The following is a 26468-nucleotide window of genomic DNA, read 5'->3' on the forward strand; positions in this document are numbered from 1 at the left end:
GAAATTTCCTTCAGGCTAAATAGACCCTGCTAGGGAAATTTTCACACCCAGGCTTAATTCATTTCTTAAGAGCTCTTCCCAGCAGGTTGCTGACTGAAATACCTGACCAGTCTCCCTGCTGGCTTGTGGGGGTGGGGGTGGGGGTGTGGGTGGGGGTGTGGTGTGGTGTGTGCACCGTCACTAAATCACCACCACACCTTTGAAGCCCTAGCACACAGCTCACTTTAATTTTATCCTTACCACAAATAACCAAAACGTAAACCCATTCTTTAAAAGCCTGAGACAAGCCAGTCAATATCTTGAATACAGTTTAGAATGACTAGTTTTCAAAAAGAAAAGCTAAGTTTTAAACAATAACTAGCCATACGGTCCTATTTATAAACAAGCGCATGATTAAAATATTGGATCATCTGTACTAATCTCTTCTTGACGACCTGCCAGACTTTGTCTTGCAACTTAACCACTACAGAGTCTCATTTAAAGCCTGCATGCACGGTAGAACACAGTGTGTATTTTTCTGTAGCATATTTGCAACTAGTGATTGTTCCCTATCCTTAATGAACACAGCTGGGGTCCTTTTATGGTCCCCCCAACGGAGGCTGTTCCAAGCCACAGTGTCTGTCTGAAGGGGTGGTGGGGGAGGGGATGGCCCATCAGCAAATAGTCCTTCCAGGAAGTAGGTGGGGAGCGGGCAATGTATTTGTTCTGAAATCCTAGAAGAAAAGTAAACTCGCTATGAAAGACAAAATTTCTTTTTGTTCTTGAACTGTACACAGCCGTATTGGGCTCATTCATCAAGACTGCCCTTGGACACAAACCTCCAGAACATGAATGCCTCAAACACTGACCAAAATCCCTGCTGGCGCTACTAATGGCTTAAAGTACAAGCCCACTTTAAATCCTTGGGAAGAAAGGAACTGAATTGAAGTTGCTGATTCTATCCTTTCAGTCCCTTTGTTTGAAATACTCAAAGGGAGCACAAAGTCTAATTCCCCTAGAAAAATGGATATGGATTACACACAGGTGTTTTAAGCATGAAGAATTTCTCCAAAGCCTTTTAGTGACATTTGAAAAAGCTAAAAAGCACCAACTTGCTATTCTTCCTCAGAAAAGGCAGAAACAGTCATCCAAGTAGGGCATCACACTCCTATTTCAGAGTTTAATTTGAAAACCAATAAGAGAAGAATTTAAATTGATTGCTTCAAGCCACAGACATTTCATACCCAAGCAATTATGTTGGTTTTCATGAGAATTGATCTTAGCTGTGAAATCAATTGTCACAGACTTAGTTCACAAAAATATTACCAAATCATATTTGGTTTTTGTCTCGGTGTAGCTGGTGAATCAAATCAAATGGGCAGACAATTTTAGCTAACTCATCTCTCCCCAGACGCTCCCTTTGAAAACATCTTCACCCCTCCTCTCTGGTGCACCTAGGGTTTCCTAACGATGCTATTTCACAACCAGACAGACGCTCAACAAGGGGAAAGACAGAGCAGCGAAAGCTGGGGAACAATTGTAATACGCAGGACCAGAACCACATGACAACGAATAGCTTTGCAGTGAGAGACTGGAAAGAAGGAAAAGAGCAGACAACCCCCCCCAAAAAAAACCAAAAAAACCCCACTGATTTGCTAAAGATTGACTTGCTAAACATGTATCTCTGTCTAGCTCCTCAACAAGGAAAGCACAGAGTTTATCTTTTTAGATTTATAGTGGGAAATAAACATTACTGTCAATGTTATAAACTTTGCAATCAGTAACTGCAAAAGTCCTCAAATCTCTGTCTGACCCACGTGAGCCTAATAGCTCTAGCAGAACCAAGAAGGACCAAAACCTTACCAACAGACAACTAAAATCCTGTCTTCTGACTCTCTACCTCCCTTACTTTCAAAAGTTCTATAAGCAGAAAACCTGAAATTTGTTAATATTTTGGTTGAGGTAAAGAAGTGAAGATTTAGAAAGCTGAATAGAGATACCTCCAAAACACTTTTGAATAATAAAGGTAACATGAGAACAGAGACAATTTACAGTAAAACATCTTCTTTTTTTTTTTTTTCTCACAGGACAATGACATGGAATTCTGTTGGACTAAATTCAAACAAAACTTAACTTATAAGTTTGTATAGTTTGTACAGAGCTGAAAATTCTCAGGTTCTTACTTTTTAAATGAAAGATTTCTTTTTGTGTTCATGTCCTCCAAGTGCCTTTATTTATATTTCCATTTTCAGCCCACCCAGATCTGAGGCCATAGGTTTCTAGAGCTTACCCACAGAATGCTTTTCATTGGCCATTGGTGTTATTTATATATTCTCTATATAAGAGGGAAGAAAAGTTTAACATCCACACATTTATTCACTCCCTCATGCTATTGAGCTCCCACAATTACCGGGCAGCCCGTTAGGCCCTGGGGATAAGGCAACAAATCCGACAAACGCCACCTCTCCCTCACAGAAAGTAATCCAGGGTGCCTGCGTGACTCAGTGGGTTAAGTCTCTGCCTTATGCTCCGGTCATGATCCCAGGGTCCTGGGATCGAGCCCCACATCCGGCTCTCTGCTCCGTGGGGAACCTGCTTCCCCCTCTTTCTCTGCCAGCCTCTCTGCCTACTTGTGATCTCGCTCTCTCTGTCAAATAAATAAATAAAATCTTAAACAACAACAACAACAAAAAAGGAAGTAGTCCAGTAGTGGAGACAAATGTCGGTCACATGATTATATTTACATTAATTTGTTTGTCACTGTGTTAAAACTAGGAAGCAGTACAAGGCGTTAAAACGTTGACTTCGCACATTCCATTACCTAAACATATCACGTGTCCTCACAGCAAAACCACGGGCACTTGATGAATTCCAGTCGCTCATGTGCTCCCCAAGACAATGCATCAGACTTTAGTTAGTCTCATATCTGGTGGCATTTCTTTGGTACTAAGAACAGAGGGTGGGGAAAACCCAACATTTATGTCGTACCTGAAGTCACAGAGAGCATACAAGAAACTGGATAAAATAGTGGAAAGTGACAAACTTTTTACTGTCAAATTGATTTTTTTAAATCTACCAAGTACTTGTAGTTAGAGAGTGTTACTAACACCCTTACACACAAAGATGGCCCGTCCACACTCCACGGGGAAGTGGAGGGTAACACACATTTCATCACTCAGCTTGGACCGAAGACTGGTTACTAATTAACTGAATCTTCATCTGACAAAAATTTTCTCAAATCAGAATATTCAGAACAGAAACAATCCTCACTTAGTATTCTATGAGGCAAGAAGAAAGGTCTGAAACCTTCTTTTGACAATTCTGGGGTAAAATGAAATAAAGCAGCTTCGCCAGGTATCATGTTTATGTCCCAAACACAAGCTTCATTGCCTCGTATTCCTTACACAACATCTCAGCTCTGATTACAAAACACTACATGTTTTTACTCTACTGAGTTTCCAATAAATTTGAGCCTCCGCCATCCTATTTATGGAAGAGTAACTGCTTCCCTTTTAATACAGATCTGACACCACACCACACCCAAGTGAGACATGACCTTCTGCACATGGTATTATACACCACCTTTTGCCCAGCATATTTGTTTAATTACACACCTTTTCAAACAACTTAAACTCCATGTGTGTCTTAATATAGAAACAAAGCCATAAAGGTATATAAATGGAAAACCTGACTCCAGTTCCTTTCCAGCTAACAAGTGGAAAAGTATACCACTCAACAATGAGAATAAAGAGCCATTCTTTTCAGAATGCCTAGAGTGCATGCACAAGCTACAGCGTGGCATTATTTGACATTTATTGAGTGTCAGCAATGTGCTGGGGCTAAGTGGAGTAGGGAGACGTCCTCGGGTCCCTTTCTGTAGGAGCAGGGGTGGGGGGAGGGGAGGAGGCGATCAAAGCACTTGGCAAGGTTGGTAACTGTGTCCTGAACTGAAGCCATAAAGCAGCATCGAGGGGAAAATGCCTTATTTCAAGAGGAAACAGAGCTAGACAACCCCAAGGGGCACTCAGAAAAATACCGCGTGGCTGCCCTACAAGCCCCGGGCCAGACACAGATCCCTGCTGGTTTCCAGAACTGACATACCTTGGACCAAATGGGCCTTAGCATGACCTTAATAGTGAAGGCCTGCCTGGGGAGAGCAGAGACCAGCAGAGTGAAGCTGTGATCCGGACACGCTTCTACCAGAGAAAACATGGTATTTCTAACAAAGTCAAATGGAACAAAAACCTGAAGGAACAATCCAGTCATAGTTCAGGTCCTGCCACGAAGAAGTTTAGGGATCTTTTTAATTTAGATTTCGAAACGGATTTGGTGATGCAATGAAGGGGAGAACGAAGTATCGCCGCTCAACAGCCTGCCCAGGTATCCAGGACATGCTCTTTGAAAGCCCCGGGGCAGAGCTGGGCAATGCACCTCGTACCTGCAGTTTCTGAGGCTAAATCAGTCTAGGTGTGAAATTCTCTCTCCTCGAGCACTGAAGTCACTGCCACTAGTAACAATTCCTTCCATTTATAAAAACCTTAGCCCTACAACACTGTTTAGAATGGCTCAGGAATCTGGTCACCAGACTCATAAAGATCATATTAATTCACCAGGACACTGAAGGCTTTTTAAAGAAGGATGTTAAATGTATCAGTTCTCACACACCTGATGATTGGGGATTACAGGGTAACCCTTAAACTTTATAATGGAAAGTTGAAATAGCAACGGCATAAGCTCGTAGGAATAATGCTGCAGTGCCAGTGGCGGTGCCTAGCAAAGTCTGGAAAGAGCCGTAGCAAGGGTCCTGCTCAGTTCTATGTTGAGCTTTGCAAGGAGACTGAAAGCTTTCCACGGAAACTGGTAAGACCCAAGAACAAACTGAAAACCTCCACGAGAAGTTAAAAATCTCTTCCTGGCTGCTCTTTGGGGAACAACGCCCAGTCAAAACATTAGATGGAGTTCCTGTCCCCGAGTCAATATGAAAACTGTGTCATCAGAAAGAGCCCTGGGTCAGAGACATCTGCCTGCGTTCCAGTTTTGTCTCTGTCATTATCTGCTTTTGTGACACAGGGACGGCATTTAGCTGTTATAGGTGTCAACCCTTTAACCTGTGAGATGAGGAGGACCAGACCAGATTATCTCTAAGGTCTCAAAGAACCCTAGAAAGCCATGCCATTTTACAGTTACACTGGTGACAACCCCAGGGTTCACACAGGAACTCTCAGCCCCAACCCAATGCGTCTCCCATGGGTCTGGCTGAACGACTAGATATTTTGATCCAAAAACCTACAGTGGAAAACAGGGCAGAAGCACAGAAATCAAGGGACGCGTTTACAAACCCTCTTCTAAAACCTCTTCTACATCTCTTCTGAAATGGGTAAATTACTCACAGTAAAAGAAGAACTCTTCTTATCTCAGAAGAAAGAGAAAACTAGGAACATAGGCTTAGAATCAACATAAGTGGCGAAAAGAATATCGTTTAAGTATAGCTGATACAGAATTATGCTAAGCATATGGGCTTTTGAGGGGGGCAGGGTTTTTCCTCTACGCAGAATAAGGAAAAGATATAAACTTGTATCGGTAAGTCCAGTTCAATAAACCCCAGGAAGAAAAAAATAAAGTTTTCATTATCATTTCTTTTAACTAGGGCTCACCTTGCCTTTGAAATTAGCTGCTTCTCACGCAGAACAGGCTGGCAACCGATTAAGCGACGTTTCCCACCCATTTGCTTTGACTAATACTATTTTCTCTTTGGGATATTCCTTTCAATCTACCTCCATCAATTCACAACAAGTGATTCCACCAGGAATCACTTTCCATGCTGCTAATATGACTGCTTGTGGGACGTAAGTACTAGAATGGAAAACAGTCCCGTAGATCTGGTTAAATGTTACCTTACACACTAGAACCCACTTGTTTCATGTGTAATAGTCTCTCAAGTACATGACCCTTTCTCCCTTTTTAAAAACCTCTTCGTGGATTCCTAAATCTTCTGCCTTAAGATTAGTGGAAAATGAATCCTGTATTGCACTCACTGGTGGTTACAGGTGTCATGCAAAATAAATCCGTCTTGTATTTCCTTTGGAGTACCAGCACTGACGTGCATAGCCAATAATGCAGGATGACTAATAAATACTTTGGAGTATATAACAGAATAAATATTTTTTACTGAGAAAATAAACAGGAGAACAGGAAAAGGACAGCTGTTTTTCTCTAATTGGTTTGTAAACCATTATGTCTGTTTTTTAAAAGATTTTATTATTTTTAAAGTAATCTCTACACCCAATATGGGGTTCAAATTCACAATCCTGCGATCAAGAGTCGCATGCTCTACTGACTGAGCCAGCCAGATGCCCCAAGCATTCATGTTTGTAAACACAGAGAACCCCCAGGCTATCCTTCCAGTATACTTTTTTATCATAAACTTCACTTCTGGAGGAAGTCGGGAACCTAGTTTTGTGTTTCAACAATGTAACGCTAATGAAAGGCCATATCATTTTAACTAAAAGGTCAGAATAAAAAATTTAAAAACTCTTTCCTACAACAAGTCTAGGATTGCTGGAAAACATTATTTTAAATGCCTAACCTCTTTCTGAAATGCAACAGATCTTTAAGAGTAAACAAACAAAGAATGTTTGTTTTGACACTGGATGGTGTCAGTTTCAGTAACTAAAATGCTTGGATTGTAGCAGCGCAAAAGAATAGGAAACAAGATCTTGGGATTTATGTGACAGTCAACTCTTCAATGGCCACATCCTCAGAAAAAGCATGGACTGAGGAAAAAAAAAAAAAAAAACACCTGTCCACTAGCAAAGAAAGATAACAGGTAAGTTTGTCTTGTCCTGGTCACAGATGAGGAGGGTACCAGCAAACTGGAAGACAGCACCAAAGAAAGGACCCAAAATGAGGTACAAAGAGACATATATGTATAAGAGAGTTAAACACAGAAAAAACAGGATAAAGTGGTTGAATATGTGTCTAATAGGTACCCTGGGAAAAGCAAAAAAGAACAGAGAAGAAAGTCAAAGAAATAATAATACACAGTTTTTCATACTTTATGAAAACTATATGTCCTCAAGTTTAGGAAACACAACGAATCCCAAGCAGGAGATATAAAGCAAAACACACATAAGCACATCATATTGAAACTTCAGTATATTAAAGGCAAAAGAGATACTGAAGTCACCCAGTGAGAAAATATAGATCAACTTTTTTAAAAAAGCAACAATTAGATGATTTCTTAAAAGCTGAAGCCAGAATATAGGAGAATAAGGACTTCAAAGTTATGAGATAAAAGAATCATCCATGTAATAATTTAATATCCAGCTAAGGATTATTCAAAAATGAGAGCAAAATAAAAACATTTTCAGGAAAACAAACACCAGACTGGGAGTTACAACCAAGTAGCACCCCCAAGAGGATTTCTAAAAGATGTACTTTAGTGTGGAGGAGACTGAACCAAAATCAAACAGAATGAACAGAGAAATGATAATCATGCTCATAAATCTAAGTGAACATTGTCTCTGTGAGCCAATTTGAAAATGGTGGTAAGAAGGTAAAATGGAACTCAAATACTGGTAACAACAGTATGGAAATTAGGGGAGTCAGGGAGTTAAAGTGTTTCAAGGTCATTATGGAAAAAGAGTAAAGACAATAACTTCAAACTTTATACAAAATGGTTGGGGGGCACCTCAGTGGTTCAGCTGGTTGAGCACAGAACTCCTGGTTTTGGCTCAGGTTGTGATCTCGGGGTCGTAAAATCCAGTCCCATGTCGGTCTCCGCATTCAGCGGGGAGTCTGCTTAAGATTCCCTCTCCCTCTGCACCTCCCACCCATTCTCTCTCTCTCAAATAGTCTTTTTTTTTTTTTTTTTTTAAGGTTGATAGCAAAAAAGGTAAAAAAGCCAAGGGAATATTAACTAAAAGAAAGGTAGTATAGTCCTATTAAGGGCAGACAAAATAAGTTTTAAGGCAAAGAACACTTAGGAATAAAGAAGGTTGCCACAGAATTATAAATATATCTATCTCCAGGAAGATACAACAATTCTGAACTTGAAAAAAAATCTAACATAGATTGACCTCAAAATACATAAAGCAGGGACGCCTGGGTGGCTCAGTTGGTTAAGCGGCTGCCTTCGGCTCAGGTCATGATCCCAGCGTCCTGGGATCGAGTCCCACATCGGGCTCCTTGCTCAGCGGGGAGCCTGCTTCTCCCTCTGCCTCTGCCTACCACTCTGTCTGCCTGTGCTCATGCTCTCTCTCTCTCTAACTAATGAATAAATAAAATCTTAAAAAAAAAATACATAAAGCAAATATCAATAATCAAGCTCAGAATCACAAAGTGAGGTTTTTAATACCCCCTGATGAAGTGAGATTCTTTATGGCTTTTATCTTCCTGCCAAAACCCCTCTCTGGAACATAATCTAAAATGTACCATCTTTTTTATCTGTTTTATTCACAAATGTATTTTAAGTGCATAGACCCGTGCCTTGCACATATGGCTGCCTAATATAAACTCACTGTTTGAATTAATTAATATGAAAAAATATAGTATTACGGAAATGAGTAATACATGGAATAAGGAAAATCCAATGGACTCTCAGGGAACCCCACTTCCAAATCAACACATTCTTCTCAAGCACACATGAATATTTATGAAAATTCACCTTGTCCAGACTGTGTTCTTTGACCACAATACAATTAAGTTAGAAATCATCAACAACAAACCAGAAAAGTCTATGCACCAAAAAATGCAAAACATGCTTCTAAATGACTCACAGAAGAAATCATAATGAAGATCATAAAAACAGAAGATGAAGAAAACAGAACTTAATGATAAGAAATATTATATTTCAAGACTACCTAGAGGGAAATCTATAAATGTATATGTGTATATAAGAAAAAGAAAGGACAAAAACTGATGAGCTACACATCTAAATTAAGAAGTTAGGGGAGGGACGCCTGGGTGGCTCAGTTGGGTAAGCTGCTGCCTTTGGCTCAGGTCATGATCCCAGGGTCCTGGGATCAAGTCCCGCATCGGGCTCCTTGCTCTGCAGGGAGCCTGCTTCTCCCGCTGTCTCTGCCTGCCTCTCTGCCTGCTTATGTATACTCTCTCTCTCTGGCAAATAAATAAAATCTTTAAAAAAAAAAAAAAGAAGTTAGGGGAAAAGACCAACAAAATACAAAAAAATACAAGGAAGAAAATATTGAAGAAAAGATCAGAGATTAGTGAAATAGAAAAAAAATATACACGAGAAAAGGATCAAAAAAGTCAAAAGTCTGGCAAGAAAAATTACGTTAAAAAAGATAGGGTTTAATATTAGAAATAAAAAGGAGTCAAATTTCAGATACAGCAGGAATTTGAAAAACAGGACATTAAGAAATACTTGATACAAATATACTTAAAAATGAATAGAGTGGACAATTTCCTAGAAAAATATAATTTACCCAAAATGACCCATGATAAAAATAGAAAACCTAAGAAACCTATAATTATTAGATACATTAAATCACTAGCTAAAAGTTTATTCCCAAAACTGCTCACTAGGGCCAGCTGATTTTATGGGTGACTTCTACCAAATAATCAATTAACAGTTAATCCCTATCTTATACAAAGTATTCCAAAGAATAATAAGGACTTATTCCCACTTTAATTAAAAAGCTCAGAATTGTATGAAAACCAGGCAGGGTCAGCATTAAAAAAAAAAAAAAAAAGCACTTATGGGCCAATCTCACTTATGACCACAGATGCAAAAGTCTGAGGAAATTCTTAGCAAACGAGCCAGGAATGCATAATAAATAATACTGCATCATGACTTAGTTTAATCCCAGGAGATCAGGATGGTTTAACATCTGAAGGTCTATTAATCTATTTCACTACATGAACCGATTAAAGAAGAAAATTATACAACTTCTGTAGGAACAGAAAAAGCTCTTGATAAAATTCAACATTCACTCATGATTAAGACAGAAACAGAAACCTTAGCAACAAGGAACACAAGGGGTCTTCTTTACCTGATACCGGTTACCTATCAGAAAGTACTTAATTATAAAATTATGAAAGAATTCTCCTTAAAATCAAAAACAAAACAAGGATGCCCAATCGTAGTCAACATTGTACTGGAGATCCTAACCAGTATGAAAATAATGGAAAATAATCCAGATTTCCAAGGAAAGACAATGGCAAATAGGCCTATAGATGGGACATCCTTGTACTCACAGAAGTCTCTGCGAAGTGGCTGCAGAGTTCACTACCTTCCAAGAACTCTAGGTTTCCAGAATACCTACCTAGAACTTAGAGGTCCAGAGTTATCTAATTTTGGTGTCTTTGCTCTCTTAAACACCCACAGTTGTATTTCATCCAAAAAGATACTCTACCACTGTCTGAGTTTTTTAAATTTTGGACCAAGCTCTTTTATAACTTGAACTTTCCAGGTTGACCAAGAACTCAAATCAGCATCTTCTGCAGTAGTCACACTTCCAGCTCTGCATCCAGGCAGAAAGGCCGAGCACATCTGTGAAGACTCCTTTGGGACCTCCCAATTACCCAATGCTTTGAGGAAAGTATGCAAACAGTGCTTTGTCTGGCCCTAGTACGAAGACACACTACTACTCTCTCCAGGAAACCTTTTTATTCTTTATCGTCACAGTGTTTCTTTCATAAACTATATTTGAACAATATTAAGTCTTTAAAAACTCCCATCCCATTGTTTGGTAGGGGAATTATATTTAATTTTCTTTCCCCTTGATTCTTTAAATGATTTGCTCTTGTGGTTTTTCTGAGTATTTCTGTATAATGAGTCACTCTGAGCAACTGACTGGGAATGTAGGAAGAAGGCTTCTTTTGCTATTTTAATTTACTGTGTGATTGACCCTGGGCCGGTCACTGAACCTAATCAAGGAACTTCATTCATTTCTAAATAAAGATAAAAGGCCTGAAGAGATGGGTTAAAATTAGACCCTGCCACCTAATGACTCAGTCTCTTAATAACTGACTCACAGAAATTAATTAGCTTCTTCCTAGAACATTTCCATTTGGAAAAGATCTCCTTGTTATCCTAGCCTCGTGGTAACCCTCTGACATATCTCTGTGCCATCCTCTGTCACCTCTCCATTGGTTTACGTACTTTTACCACTTGACTTCAGTAAATAACCACGGCACTCCAGGACCAGCCCCAAATTGAGTTTGATGTTGTAGGGAAGGGGCAGGAAAACAAACAAACACCAGCAACAAAACCAGGTAAGAAACACAAGTGGAAGGAAAAGTGGACATAGACCCAGAGGTCCTGGCTCAGTTCAAAGCTTCCTGTGTCCTAACTCCAGGATCTGATCTTCCTGTTGGTTAACGTCTCTGAGCTACAGTTCTCATGTACAAAATGGTCACCAGGCTACTCTATCTTTCGATCTCATGGGAAACTGATTAAAAAATGAGCATAAAGCCTTGGAAAACTGTGAAGTACCACATGTTTGTATTCACATTAAGTGAATAATTCTATTTGCCAATGCAAAAGTGTCATCCTAATATATATAAGAAGCTCTTGGGTCATATCCATCCATGCTGGATACTATTAAAAATTATAACAGTAATTTGTAAGTATGTACATAATAAATTCAGGACAAGGAAGACTTTAAAACAATAAAATGTATTTTAAGAATGAAAGTAGCATGATTTAGGCGCCTGCTGGAAGAAGAGGGAATAATTAATACTCGAAGAGCCTTCTGATTCTACGTTTTCGTCTTTTGAAACCAAAACCTATGGTGAAAGCTAAACACACAAGCTAAATGAAAGGAAAACCATTGGGTTAACAAATTCCAAGGTGGGACCAAAGGAACTCTTGTAAGTATGATCTCTAGATCACACAGAAATTCAAGTGAAAAAGTATCTGAAGACAGAAGCTGGTTCCTTTTCTTACCTTTGTTCTGTATTAAAAAGTGCAAAGATGTGCTTGCTAGACATAAAGCTCTTTTCCACATCTCGAACTTTCAGGTTGTCCAAAGGGAGCATATACTTCTTTTCTTTTTCCTGTTGAGAGAGAAAGAGAGGGAGAGAAATTGGCTTTAATAAAAGATCCTGAAGCCTACCAATGGCAACACGTCACCTGAGTTGGCCAACATTAGATTACAATATTTTGAAACCATCATGCACTCTTTTGATAACAGCTACCAAGGAATAAAAGCTATCTGAGAAAAGAGACTCCAGTGATTCTCAACACATGGGTCGGAAGGATGAGGGGAGGAAAAGCGTGGAGGAAGGAAGAAGGGCTCAGCGATAGAGAGAACACATGGTCCTCTCTCCTTTCTTCCTCATGTGGGTCCCCTTAGATGTTTTAAAAATGTTAGCTTGATATTAAGAATTTAGCCATCTGTTAATATTTAACAAAAATGTTCTGGTCCTAATTCAATGAGAAACGCCAGATGGATTTCATTTCATAGTTTATTTGCAGCCTAAGCAGTTTTGATAGCCAGTGCTGGCAAGAGCCTGAAACACAGGACCCCAGTTTGAAACACCCCCTATAAACCAGGAGAAAGCACAGCAAAATACTTCCTTCCTTTGGGTCTAGAATAAAATGTGGGCTCCATAGCTCAGGAGTTAGAGCACTGGTCTTGTACAATAAAATGTGGGTCCAGAAGAAAGTAATTCCACTGTTGAGCTCTTTGAGGAAAAAAAAAATCCATGAGAAATAGACTGATATTAACTAGAATAAATTCTCTTCTAAAATTAATAATTCTTTAGAAAGGAAATGGAAATTGGGGAGGGAGGTCTGCAAATGGGATTAAACTGGTCTTACTGAAACATACTAGATGCCAAAGAATTATTAGAAACATTTACTATTAGGCGCAGGGACAATATTATCATACATATAAATGCCTAACAATCAGTCTACTAGAGACAATCAGACACTCAGCTTAAGAAACTTAGTATCTATTACCAGGAGCATTTTAGCACAGTCCCTGTTCAACAACACCCTATGTATGGTCCCAGCCTGTGTCTTTAGTGCTGGTCCTGACAAAAAGCAGGCCTAGACTCCAAGGAGGGAAGTACAGAGACTTAGTTAGCCATGACTTTTAATAAACTACTATTGTATTTCCCATCAAAAAATGCATGCACTGTATAGACATGTTTGACATAAGCCTTTCTGTTTAGAGAGTGGAGTAGATCTCTTCGTGCGCGCGTGTGCGTGTGTGTGTATGTGTACCCTCGCCAGCTTGTGGGGACCATAAAGAGTTACTGCCCAGAGAATCACTGGCTTTGCCACTTCTTAGTCTTAAATTAATTAGAGAAAAGTTGGGTAGAACACATCAGAATAGGGAGGCAGAGAGAGAGAGAGGGCTAAATCAGTTGAAGGAAGTTGGTTGGAGAACAAAACGGGTTGCCTGGCAGACAATGTCATCAAAGAAGCTCAAAAAAACATAAAAAAAAAAAAAAAAAACTTAAATGGGAGTGAGAGAAGCCTAAGAATAAAGATGAAAAAGCAAGGCACTGTAAGAATGTTCCAGTATTTCTTGTGCAAAAATTAATAATATATTAGCAAACACAAGGATATTCTAAATTAAAAAATGCATAATTTAAGTTAATGAAGTATCATAGTTGAGTCTAACTTGTTTGGAACACTTGTCAGACTATTTTAGGACAGAATTCGAAGAGGCAAGATCACAGATTGAATGAAAAGCTATCCAATACATAACCAAATGAAAATGCTTGAAACCCAGGGAACATTTTTTTTTTATTGGATGTTTTTCAATGCCCTAAATTTCAGCAGCTGGATTTTTTTAATGCACCATCCTATTCAACCTTTTGAAATGATGGATTCGCCTTTTAATGGGAAATCTGTATTTCATTGTAAAGATGGAACACAATGTCCTTGGCGTGTTTTCTATAGAAGTGCGCTCCCTTTCAAACTGCGTTCTTTAGCATATAGTGAAGACCCAAATCCAGCGAGTTTATGTCAGACATTAAATGCTGGAGAAATACACACATATGTGGACAGGGGGAACATGAAAAATGTGGTTTCATTTCCAAAGTATTAAGTGTCATTTATCCAAGGTTTTTGAGGACAAATTGCTAAATCATTTCATAATCATGAGTTTTAAGACTGAGAAAGGGAGAAGAAAAAGAAGATTCAGACTGACTTGTTTAATTAAAGTTGTAAGTCAAGTGGAGAATTAGAGCAATGAAGCAATCTATCATGGATATTTCTAAAATTCTTGGTGCTTTGGGGAAAGAATGATGTTCTGTTAAAAGAACATCTTGAATATGAAGTAGCTAAAATAAGCAAAAGGAACAGAGGAGGAGAAAGGATAAACAGAATTCTAATTTCCAAAATACAGTGAATCTTAGCACCAGCTTAATTGAAACATTTGCTACATAATATTTATTAGTTCTATTAAACTGGCCAATAATACCCTGTCCAATATGGTAGCCACCAGCCATGGTCACTACTGAGCACTTGAAGTGTAGCTAGTTAAACTGGGATGTGCTCTAAGTATTAAATACACACCAGATTTCAAAGACTTAGTGTGAGAAAAAGAATGTACATGAGCTCATTGATATTTTTATACTGATTAAATGTAAAAATGATCGTATTTGGAATATATTAGGCAAATAAAATATTATTAAATGCAATTTCATCTGTTTATTTTTAGCGTTTTGAATATGGCTGCCAGGCAATTTAAAATGACATTATGTGGCTCACATTAATTTTCTATTGACAGAGTTGGGACACATAGCCTCTCTTCCATCCAATTTCCTTATTTACTTACTTATTACTTATTTATTTATTTGTTTGTTTATTTATTTATAACATAGCTCTATGCCCAGTGCAGGGCTTGAACTCATGGTCCCAAGATTTTAAAAAATCACACGGTCTACTGACTGAGCCAGACAGGTGCCTCTCCATCTATTTTTTCTCTTCTGACCTCCCTGTTTCTGCCATTAGGTGTATTTTGCATTCTCCCAGTCACCCAGTCTGAAACCTCACTATCACTTCTAAGGTATTATTTTCCTTCACCCCCTTTATTCCATCAAGACTACGGTGCATTCTGGTGGAAGCATTAGTCAGAGCTCCCATTGTCCGACATTCCCACCACATTAGTCCAGGCCTCTGGCATCTCACGTAGCTACAAATGGCCTCCGAGCTCATCTTTTTGCTTTCTAATTCCCTGAACATCACCAAGGAGGGGCAAATTTCTAAAACCATTCTGTCGAATCCATGACGGTCCTTCCAAATTTCCATAGCTCTCCATTATTTCTGGAAGAAAATCCATGAAATTCCTTAATGTGACGTCAGTCACTTCCGTCCCATGAAACACCTACAAATTCGCCCAATTCTGGTTGCTCAGTATCTTTGCCTCTTTCATAAAAAGTCTCCATTTCAACCAAATGCAACTTTTCCCATCTTGAGATACCCTTTCGACTTCTCCCTACCACATCAGTTTATTATTTACAGTCAAGTTCAAGTTTTACCTTCTGTGCAAAAAGTGTTCCCAAGTTTGTGAATCTATCCATGTCTTTGTCACCCCCCAGTCTATCTCTCCTTTCAATTCATACAATAGCTATTTTTCATTCCATTCGTTTTGAATGACATGTTCCACGAGGCATCCTCACCTTATAACTGCATGACACTACACAATGTGTATGAAGGCTGTTCATTTGGAATTCACAATGTTCAGTCAACTCTGTTGTTCAGGTAGGTTACGTTTGCAAAGAAAAATAAAAAGTAGAAAATGTTTTTGTAGCATTTATAAACAAATGAGGTATAATTTGATATTTTATTTTTAAAATTTAATTGTTTTTTCAGTGTTCCAAAATTCACTGTTTATGCACCACACTCAGGGCTCCATGCACGATGTAGACATTTTGGAGGAAGCACTTGTAAAATTTTAGAGGAAGGTTTTTTTTTTTTCATGGAGATTCAGAAAGAAACTTCTGAAAGAAATTTTCAAAAGCTTTAGAAGCTGATGTCACTAATTCAACATTTTTTTTTTTTTCATTTTTAAACATGATACCTTTTTTCTCCTCAATACAACACGGTTTCTAGCACTTTCTGTAGGGGAGGCATGCAAGGGTTCTTTGTTCCAAGAGAAAGGGGACATGAGAGAGTTTGTGTTCTTTCCTTCTAGGGACTTGACAAGTATTAGAAGAAAGAGGGGAAATAAGATAGGCCCCCAAAAGGATCCATTAAATGTGTGAAAGGGTGTTGTCTGAGGGAAGTACCTGAACTCTGAGTAGCCAAAGGCAGATGAATCAAGGTAGAGGGAGGTGGTAATTATATGCTACAGGATGTGTTCAGTGATCAGCTCAGTAAGCAAACAAAAGGATCGATGAACGACAGATGTGAGGTCCACAAGTGACCAGTGACGGTTTCTAGCCGGCAGGGCACCATCAGCAGAACTTGGTTGCAGGAAGGAGCTACAGTGGGTGTGAAGAGAGGTTGCGTATGCGGACAGGAATAGCCCCTGCATATGCGAAGGACTGGAACGTCTTTACGTACCTGGTGATTCATACGTAGGGAGTTTCAAACTTGGGGAATGTTTGAGTGTCCTTGGTTTGGTGACTACCTTGAATCTGATTTGTATATACATTTTCTCACCAACAAGGCAGCAAAATAGTCAAGGTTGAAACAAGTTCTTCATTTCTATATATTATAATGCCTGGCACAGTGTGCGTCATTGAAATTTATACACCATATTATAAATATTTGTTGAATTAATTTGAAAATGATAACCAAAGCCAAATATTGAGTAAGATATTTGACAGTCACATACATTTGAGAATCAAATAAAAACTCTGTAGGCAAGAAAAAAAAAAAACAACCTCTAAAAGATGCTTAATGGATTGGCACAGATTTTGATCATGAAATCTTTACAATGTTTAGATTGACTGTCATGGATATTTCTCTCTGCTTCTGTTTCTATGGCTTCTACTTGCTAGGAATGTCTTCTTCCCTCCAAGAAGGCACATACTAATGGCCTTGACATTTATGTCAAGTACCACCTACCCCATAAGGGGTTTTGATTACAGCATGTCATATATGTCTTTTTTTTCCCCCAAAAAGACTTTTACTTATTTATTTTAGAGAGAGAGTGTCCTAGCAGGAGCCACGGAGGGATGAGAAGAGAGAATCTGAAGCCGACTCTGCCCTGAGCAGGGAGCCCGAGGCAGAGGCTCAGTCCCACGACTATGGGACCACAACCTGAGCTGAAACCAAGATTTGGACACTCAACTAACTGTACCGCCCGGGCGCACCATATAGATCTTTTTATGTGCTCTAACATTTCCCGTGGTCTTTGTCCTAGGCTACGCAGGGTGGCATTTCTTATTTATGCTCAGCTTGCCTCTTCAAATGAACTGGAAGCTCTTTGAGGGCAAGGTGTATGTTAGAATTCTTCTGTGTTCACACATAGCCAGCCAGTACATGTACAGATGTACACATCCAGAAACTGTTTGATACACATTCAACTGTAAATGATGCAGCAGAAATAAAATTCCAACAGAAATAAAATCCCAACATGATGGAATTTTACCACTATGTCATACTTACTACATTTTACTACTGTGTCTACCTATCTCCTACCTATTTCCATAGATATAATGAGTATGTCTATACTATTATCCTAAAAATTAAACAGGAGTGATATAAAATCTTATTTTAATGACTGAAAGACTGATTCTGAATGAATTTACAGCTTTCTGGTAGTGTCCTATTAGGTGGAATTTTACTAACCGAAGCCATATACTTGATTTTATTAATACAAACCTCACAGCTTAAGCACATGCCTGCGCAGTAATATTTCAATATACCTCAAAGCAATACAAAAACCTGAACCAGGAAATACATTGTTCTGAAGAGGTAAAAATAGACGTAAATTTAAAAACAAAACAGAACAAAACAGGAGAGCATAAGAAATTAGAAAGAATGAAGAAAAATGTATGAAAAAGTTAGCAATGGCACCAAATATATTTTTGAAACACGTAACAGTAGCACCAAATTTATTTCATAAGATTGTGATACTATTTCTCAGGCTAATAAATAATCAGAATAGAATGAGGTTTCATGACAGATTAACAGAATATTCCCCACTGCTGAGACTAGCTGAACTTCCCTAGAGCAAAGACTCCCAGTTGATCACTCCCCTTCTCGTACTCACATAATGATACCCATGTTTATCCTCCATAACTGCGTTTGTCATACTGTCTTCTTCTAATTTGTTAAATGTCTCTTCTCCAATGTTAAAAGACTTCTTCTCCAATGGAGAAACTGACATATCTGTCCTCTCAGTACCACCACCCTGCTAGCAATGAACGGAACATTCCTATGACCCAAGCAGACGGCAGTGTGTGTAAGCCACATGGACGGCACCATCGCACCAGCCAAAGGAGGACACAGACTGCACCACCAAGAACCTGGTCCAAAAACAGGGCAGTAGCCCATAGAGGAGTCCAAGCTGAAAATTAATCCCCCTTATCCAGGGACTGTAAATGTTTTTGCAGAACCCTGGAAACTCATGAGATAACATGGGACTCTTGTTATTATAATTTGCTTATTACTCAAGAGATAATAATGCTGATCAATATTTTTCCTGAGAAAGTTTTCTTTTTTCCTTGACACACTGTGGCCAGAATGTTTGTGAACAGGGAAACTAGAGACATTACCCTGGGTTTTGGGGTAGGTACCTCGGCCAGGAAAAATGTGATGCTCCCATAAATTAATGCTAGCCTTCCATCCTTTGAGGAACTGACACAAGAGTTACGCCAGCACACACTTTCATCACGCTCCTCAACCCCCTTCATTCTCCAAAATGACCCTGTCCTTACATTCGGAGTAAATCCAAATTCCTCGACATACCCACTGTGCCAACCACAGGACTCCTACTTTCCAGGAAAGTCAACACATTTTTATTTTCCACACAGAAGACATTTAACCGTATCTTCTTGTCTTTGTCTATACTATTTTTTTTCCACCAGAAATACCACTGCCTGTTTGCTACTCTGCTTCTCTTCAACTCAGAGCTCCTGCAAACGATGACTCCGTCTAGTTTAGACTTAAGCACATTTTTTTTTCTTAAAGTATCACAGGTCTCATTTTTCTGTCTTCTCTTCTGTCTCCATAACACTTGCAGACTTCTTATTTTTACACTGGAGGATGCTTTTAAAAAATTCTGACACCAGAACTCATTATATTAGGAAGATTAAAAAGTGAGGCTCCCCTGATTGAGGCAGGAGCGGGGCAATGAGAAAACCTGCCCATAGACTCATCCTTTTGCTCAGATGTTGCCTCTAAGAAACGCAGCTGGAACACCAAAGGATTTCCAGATCCTTCTCCGGAGTCTGGTCCACCTGCCAGCCTCGTTCTCCGGTGTTCCCGCGGTGCCTGGGCTCTGCCCTCCCCTGGCCTGCCTGGAACCGGATGGGCCTCGCTCTCTAGGTCTCCTACACCGGGCAGCTCCGTCCAGCTCCCTGCAATTTCTAACGGAGCAAACCAGTATCTCCCGATCCACGGATGGGATTCTGGTTCAGACCAGCCTTGTCACACCATCCCGCCTGGCTGGCAACTCTGGTGCCACCTCTGCCATTTCCAGAATGTCTCTCACCCAGTTCGATACCTTGACAGAATTGCTCTGCTTGGTTTACTCTCATCTTAGCTCGAAGTGCCGAGGATTTCACCAAAGTGTGAGTCTCCTCTGCCTTTTCAACCAAAAGGTGGACTCCCAGGGAAAGAACAGATCTGCCGCTATTACTACCACTACTGTCGTTGTTAATCATCCTATGTATCTTGCTCCTCTGCCACTACGTAACTGTGTCCTGACTTCCCGATCAAGGCATACACTCTTGGAGGGAAGCAATTGTTTCCTTCTTAGTTTTAGCTGCATAGTTGACACTCATCAAACACGTGTTGGATGGACATATGATCGAGTCCCCGCATGGGCTGGCATTGCCCTTTGCTTAGATGAAGGACTCAGAGATGATGAGTGACTTAGAAAATAATCAAAATATCAAAGAAAAGAGAAAGGCCATCAAAATATTGAGAATACCAAAATACTAGAGACACATGCTGTTGAAAACTAAAATCTGGTGTTTATGGCTATTAAGAAGTTATAACTATAGAGATGTACAAGGATGAAACTCGTAATACAAACTGCCCATCTTTTCATTTAAGCTTAATTCCCTGCTTTAATCAGAATTACATCTTGAGTTGTAAACAGCATCTGTGAGCCAGGAGGCTGCTGGTAAAAAGTACTTCTTTATATTTTTCATCTTGGGCACTGAAGAAACTGCCCATGTGTAGGCTTGCTGGGCTGTCATAGTAGGTCCAAGAGAACTCTGTGGCTCATATGCCATTGGCTTCCTGTTTGCCCCCTCTGCACGCATTCAGATCCTTAAATGGAGCTACTGGCTGGCACATCCCCACTGGGTAAGGGGGATACAGCAGTGCTTGCCATTACCCAACTCGAGACCTTATTCTTTTCCTGGCTCCTTCCCTCTCTTCATAGTCTGGTTCAATTTCCACCTCCTCCAGGAAGCCTGCCTGGCCGTTAAGAGCCCACTGGAGGTCTCCCTCCTCCATTCTCTTTGCAGTCTTGGCCGGTACCACTTCTTTTGTTTGTCGGCTTGGCACTTAGTATATATTGTACTTCCAGGTACCTCTAATACCCGCAAAATGTGGGCTCTCCTCTCCTCCCCAAAAAAGGACTTTTGTAATTTTAAAGTGAGAAAACTAAAGACTTTATTCTCAAATTTTTATATTTAAACTCTATATTAATTCTTATATTTAAAGAAATATTCATGAATATTTATACACACAAGATTGAAAATGTCCAAGACTGAAAATGAGAAGCATACTAAAGAATAAATTCAAAGGACTTACGGCTAAGCATGACAGACTGACCACAACTCTTCTCTTTCCCCAAAACCATTATGATGGTAGTAAAAGAATAAAAAGCTATTGACCCACAAGGGTAAAGAAAACGGGAGGGGAGGAAACAGTAGACAAGAAATTTCCTGAAAGCTTTGGGAGAGAGAAGGCAGAGGAGTATTCATGGACTTAGCACAGAAAAGAGTTATTCCCCCAAATTCCTACAGGGGGAGAGAAGGGAGGAGAAGCCACCCCAGCGGGCCCTGTCCTGTTCCTTGGAGGCCACCTGATACCCTATGTGAGGGGACAGTTGTGGGGCTGAGACAGCAAGATGGGATATACAGAAATACACAGAACTAACGACACAGGGTTAGCCCCTCGATACACAGCAGCACATTCCTACCCCTAGAAGGAGAGCAGAGGCTTTTCTCTAGAGAGAGAATTTCACTAGAGAAGTTTCTGGGACCAGAGATACCAGGCAGGGTGAACAGCAAAAGTGGAATTAAACACTTGAGAACTTAGTGAAAGTCTTCAGGTTGAAATGTCCCTCCTTCCCTTTCCCTGCTCTACCCCAGAGTGCCGGCAGCCAGATGGGTTTCTCTGCCTCCAGCAAGCAAGACTGTCAGACTCTTCTCAGGGGAGCTAAGGAGTTTCAGAGAAAATGCGGCATATTCTAACATTTCCATGAAAAGAGTCGCTTGCTACCTGATCACCTTACAGAGAGATCCTATATTCTGCAAGCCTCACCCATGCACAGAGTTTCCACAGAATCCCAATAGATTAGACGCATCAGAGCTATTAAGTGGACTCTGAGGATGGGCTGCTATGCCCCTTCCAAACTCCTTGTAACGTTTGAGCTCAATTCAAAACTCTCCCTTCCCAACCTTGCTCTCGGGGCTGGGGCTCCAGATGACGTAGAGTTCCAGCCAATCCGGTATATTCCTATTCATGCCGGGCTTGGACTCAGAAGGGAGTCACACCGGGGAGTTACAGAGTCATTGTCCCTCACCATGGCAGAGGTGGGATGGCTCTGGATCCAGAAGCTGTAATGGGGTGGGGGCTTCCCGGCTATGTGGCATCCCATGGGGCGGAGGCAGCAGCTCCCCGGAAACCCCAGCTCCAAACTCCAGTTTGGAGAACTAGTCCGGGAAAGTCAGCCTGATTCTGCCCTCCCAATGGTTCTTTGAGCAACTTACCTCCCTTAATAAATATTCTTCTACTAAAAACAGCCAGAGTAGATGCTGTGGTTGGACCATTAAGAACTCTGAACATACAGTATCTGTACTGAGTCATTACAGACAATTGTGTTTTAGAAAAAAATGAATAGTCAGTATAGCACAACAGCATTTCCCAAAAATACATGAGTTTTTTAAAAATGAACTGATTATTAGCATGTGTGTGTGTGAGAGAAAGAGAGAGGGAGTTGGAAGGAGATGGTTTATACAGTTATGAATTTCCAGGACTTTTCACTCAAAGAGTCTTTAACCAGGAAAAAATTCTATACGTGAGAAATGTTAAAAGGGCAGGTAAAAAGGGTAGAATTTGAGCAGCTCTGCAAGAAACAAAATAGGGCAACAGATGTGAGTCAAACAAGGAATTCCAGTGTCATATATGTTCTTAGACCATAATAAGTTATCTCCGTAATAGCCGTGTACTTCATGGGTTAAATTTTTTCTACTAGTAAAGCAAAGTACAGGGACTTAGTCTGTGTTTTATACTTTTGCAGTTACTAGGAAGGAAAAAATTTACTCAGCACGGCAAAACATACTGTAACTACTTTAAAATGAGCTTATTTCAAATGCTTAGTGGTCTCATTTCTTCATTCCTTTCTGTTCCAAGGCAACACAACTTACATTTTTAAAAAGAGAACCTTTCAAGTTTGTAATAGTGACGGGTTTACTTGAAAAGGTGTGTGATAGGATATAGATTTCTGGTAGTAATATCCCTCAATTCTGACTTCAGCTACACATTGAATTACAAAGTGAATTTAAAAGACTCCACAAACTCTGAAATTATGCTTACTTTGTAACAGCTTTCAAGAGCATATTAATCATACAAAATTCTACATGGATAGCCCTTTGAGTATACTTGTGTTAAATAAAAAGTGTTATTTTGGCTAAGTATACCATACATTTGTAAAAGTTCAACTCAATAAAAGTACCTTGTTTACAAATGCAGCATAATTTTTACCTCTCTGAGAAAATGGGGGTCAGGAAGGCACGTACAAATAAAATCCTCTGACAATTCCCAGAACTTAGTAGATGAATGGTTTAAATTTTACCCCCATCATTTGTCACCAAGCTACAAGTGAAAACCAAAGCTTAATTTCCCCCTCTCCCCCCTATCATTTCAACAAAGAAACACTCAAAAAGTGGCGGCACTGTGGAGAAAAGCAACAGGACTGAGCATTCAGCGGGATCCGTGAGCTTTTGCACAGGCCTTTGCATGGACTGGGAAGCTGCCCACCCCCACCACGGATATGAACATCATTCCACAGGGCTCTTGTTGAGACAGAAACAGCGTATTTGCAAAGGAGAGCCGAGTACCCTGCCCTTTGTAGCCCTTCTCCCTGCGTTCCAGGGAATGTGGACTCTAGACAGATCAGGGAAAAGGGGGCCCCTTCATGCACCTCTGCGTTGCAGCCCTGGACTTCAGACGACATTTGGCTGAATTGCTCCAAGCGCAGCTGGTGGTCCGCATACCGTTACTGGCTCAGATACGGGTTCACACAGAAACAGGGTTTTGGATAAGGGGAAAGACCTGGAATAGTTCTCCTCCATGAATCCTAACCATGTGTGCTGCCTGCTCTCCGAGGAAAGGGTGAAAAAGAGGAAAAGAACCTGGGGAAGGAGAAAGGAGAAGGCGGAGGAAGACAGAAAGGATGAGTAAAGAGACCGATTTATAAGGGGGAGGGCACTACAGCTGCCCAAGCTAAAGTGCTCTCTGCTTTCACTTCCTGCTCAGCGGCCCTATGCCCGCCCCCTAGAGACAAAGACCACCAGGAGAAACTCCCAGCAGAGGCAGTATGGTGAGCGGAAAGGACACCTAGATCGGGGGTTAAGACACGGCCTCCCATACGAGCTCTGACACTAGCGAGGTGAACCTAGTTGAGTTACTTTATTTCTCTAAGCATCTCTGTATGAGGTGAAAATTCATGCCTCATGGGAGGTACGTGGATTAAAAGAGATTATGTGCATAACATAGTAAATGAGAGAGTGGGCTACTCAGGGACTCTCCATACGTTGTTTTTTACTTTTCCTCGGGGAAAACCTTTTTTCACCATCCACGTCTTACCCATAACCACAGTAAGGTGTTCTCTCTTCAACACAGAGGTAACAGTCTGCTCTTACACTTGTGAACTACAGAACTGGGAGGGGAAAATCAGAAGTTAATGACCTGTGCACCAGAGAAACACATATTAAACATGAACAATATCAGGCCAGGAGGGTGGCAAGCAATGAAACAATATAAACAACTTTAAACTGTGGTTTCCTATTCAAGAGAGACTTGTAAGAAATCCAGAATTGTGGAACTGTGTCGATAGCCATGGAAAGAGAGAGGAGACGGGGCTATAGGCTAAGAGGTAATACGAATTCCTGTCTCTCATTCCCTCAGTGGACTGCACAGAAGACGTCAAGAAAAGCTTTTGAGGGGAGATGCAAGTTTTCGGAGAAATATACAAATGAAAATTCCATAATTAAAGAATCGTCTACTTTTTGTTACAGATATGTTTTTACACTTTTAAAAAATAAGCAAGAGTTTCAAGACTGGCTAAAAAAACCTAAAAGGCAGGGAAGGTTTGTTTTCTTTCTCCAAACCTCTTCCATCCGGGCAGTTTCGCTTTTCTGCTGGCTCCAAACCAGGACGGCCTTGAGCTGACGGCTTTTGCTGCTGCTAGTTTCTAAGTTTCTCCTCTGCAGCGTCCAGGGAAAGCTCCCACTCTCACTCCGTTTGTCTTGTGTTACCAACTGGATTTTAAAAACCAAGAACGGGGACTCTGTTTACCTCTTCGGATCCCTGATACTGGTGGGCACTTAATATATGAGGATTTAGGATACCAAATTCACCTATGCTATGTTCGTTACGCTAGGCTCTGTTTCATGCAAAATTACATTTATAATAAATTGTCGGCAACAGAATCAATTACTGTTACTTATTCTCCTCAGATGCAAGAAAACTTGCATCTCCTCTCAAAATATACTTGCATTGAAATCAGCTCCTTCGACCCTTCTGCCGGAACTGACAGAGGCATCCTAGTGCTTTAGCAGATGCGGAGGGGTGAGATCCTTAGGATGTCCTTAAACCATCCAGTAGTTAGCGGTCTAGTCCAAGGCTGGACTTGAAAACTCTCACTGCTTCTCCAAGTCTTCAAGCTCTAAGTTTAGTATGGTGCTTCTCCAGCTGGAGCTCCCTTATCCTCAGAGTTTCTGAGGTCTTGTGAGAATTCAAAAGAAATGTTGTGTTGGTACTTAATAAAATTAGTATAAGGGATTTTCTGAATTGTCTAGGGAACCAATTTATAAGTAAGCACCGGCAGTCAATTTTAGTGCCTGTGTTTATGTTTGCACTGAGTAGTAGTACTCTGTTCACAGCATACTGATAAAGAAAAGAGCAGAGACATCCATGCATCAGTTATGGACTTTCCTCCAATGACATCACAGTGCCCCAGGTGGGCAGAGATCTCATCCCAATAGGATGGAAGTGGCAGGAGGGTGGTGAGATCATACAGCACAGGTCAGCCCGGATGTGCCAATCTCAAAAGACCCTATGCCTGGAAGCCAGAATATATTCCTGCTGACTAGCTAATTACGTTTCCTAAAAGGACATCATCTCTCACATTAATGTTGCTTATCAGGGGAAGTTCCTTGGTAACACGAATTTGTTTGAGTTTGACATGATTTTTTTTTTTATGTAGAATGACAAATATGGCGTGCTTATGTATTTGTAGATATGTTACATACATTTTCTGTTACATATTTAAATAATGTTATGAATTCAAACAGTTATGCCTATGCTCACAATTGAGAATCCTTTTCCTTTAAAAGCTGTTTGCATATTATCCAAGTTTGAAAAACACTGATTTAGGAAAAGTATATTTGGAGTTCTCTTGAAAGAGCGGACGTCGTCAAAATAGGTACAAACAAATGACCTTGACTTACAAATGATTTGGAGCAGAGCTTAGAAATTGCTTCGATTTCTAATTGCCCTCAGCAAGACCAGGAGAAAAAATGCAGGTCTGGCCCTCAGAAGCTGGGAGGCCCAGCTACGACTGGAGCATATGTTGAGGGTCCTTGTGGGGGGACTGTTTTCCTGCTCTGTGCTTCAGTTTCAACACATGTAAAGCAGGGATAAGAATAGCCAAACTCAATCTTTCAATTGAAAAATGAAAACAAATAAACTTAACTTTAGGGGAATAAAGAGGCAATAGATGCAAAAGCAGTTTCATCTTGTGAGAAAAAGAAGGTACTGTTTAAGGGAAGAACTCTTGAAAATATCCCAACAATATGTGTCTAATTCATACTGACATGTATAATTGAACCTATGTTTAATTTTTGCTGCAAATTATCTGCTTCCTTTAAGAAGCTGGGTTGGTAAATGCTGAGTTGTGTGGTTCAAAATAGAGCTGTGGAAGAATTAG

General features: G+C 40.2%; 1 protein-coding gene across 6 annotated transcripts in view; it reads right to left on the bottom strand.

The window, feature by feature from the left end:
* Window positions 1-26468, bottom strand: part of DNM3 (dynamin 3) — a 516334-nt gene that overhangs the window by 124046 nt on the left and 365820 nt on the right. For all 6 annotated transcript variants that reach the window (XM_032862979.1, XM_032862977.1, XM_032862981.1 and 3 more), the window contains one exon: window positions 11891-12000. In XM_032862979.1, the coding sequence (XP_032718870.1) occupies window positions 11891-12000 (110 nt within the window). The remainder of the gene's footprint in view (window positions 1-11890; window positions 12001-26468) is intronic.

The sequence above is a fragment of the Lontra canadensis genome, unplaced genomic scaffold, assembly GCF_010015895.1.
Source record: "Lontra canadensis isolate GAN:19392208 unplaced genomic scaffold, GSC_riverotter_1.0 scaffold24, whole genome shotgun sequence".
In the NCBI taxonomy this organism is placed as follows: Eukaryota; Metazoa; Chordata; class Mammalia; order Carnivora; family Mustelidae; genus Lontra; species Lontra canadensis.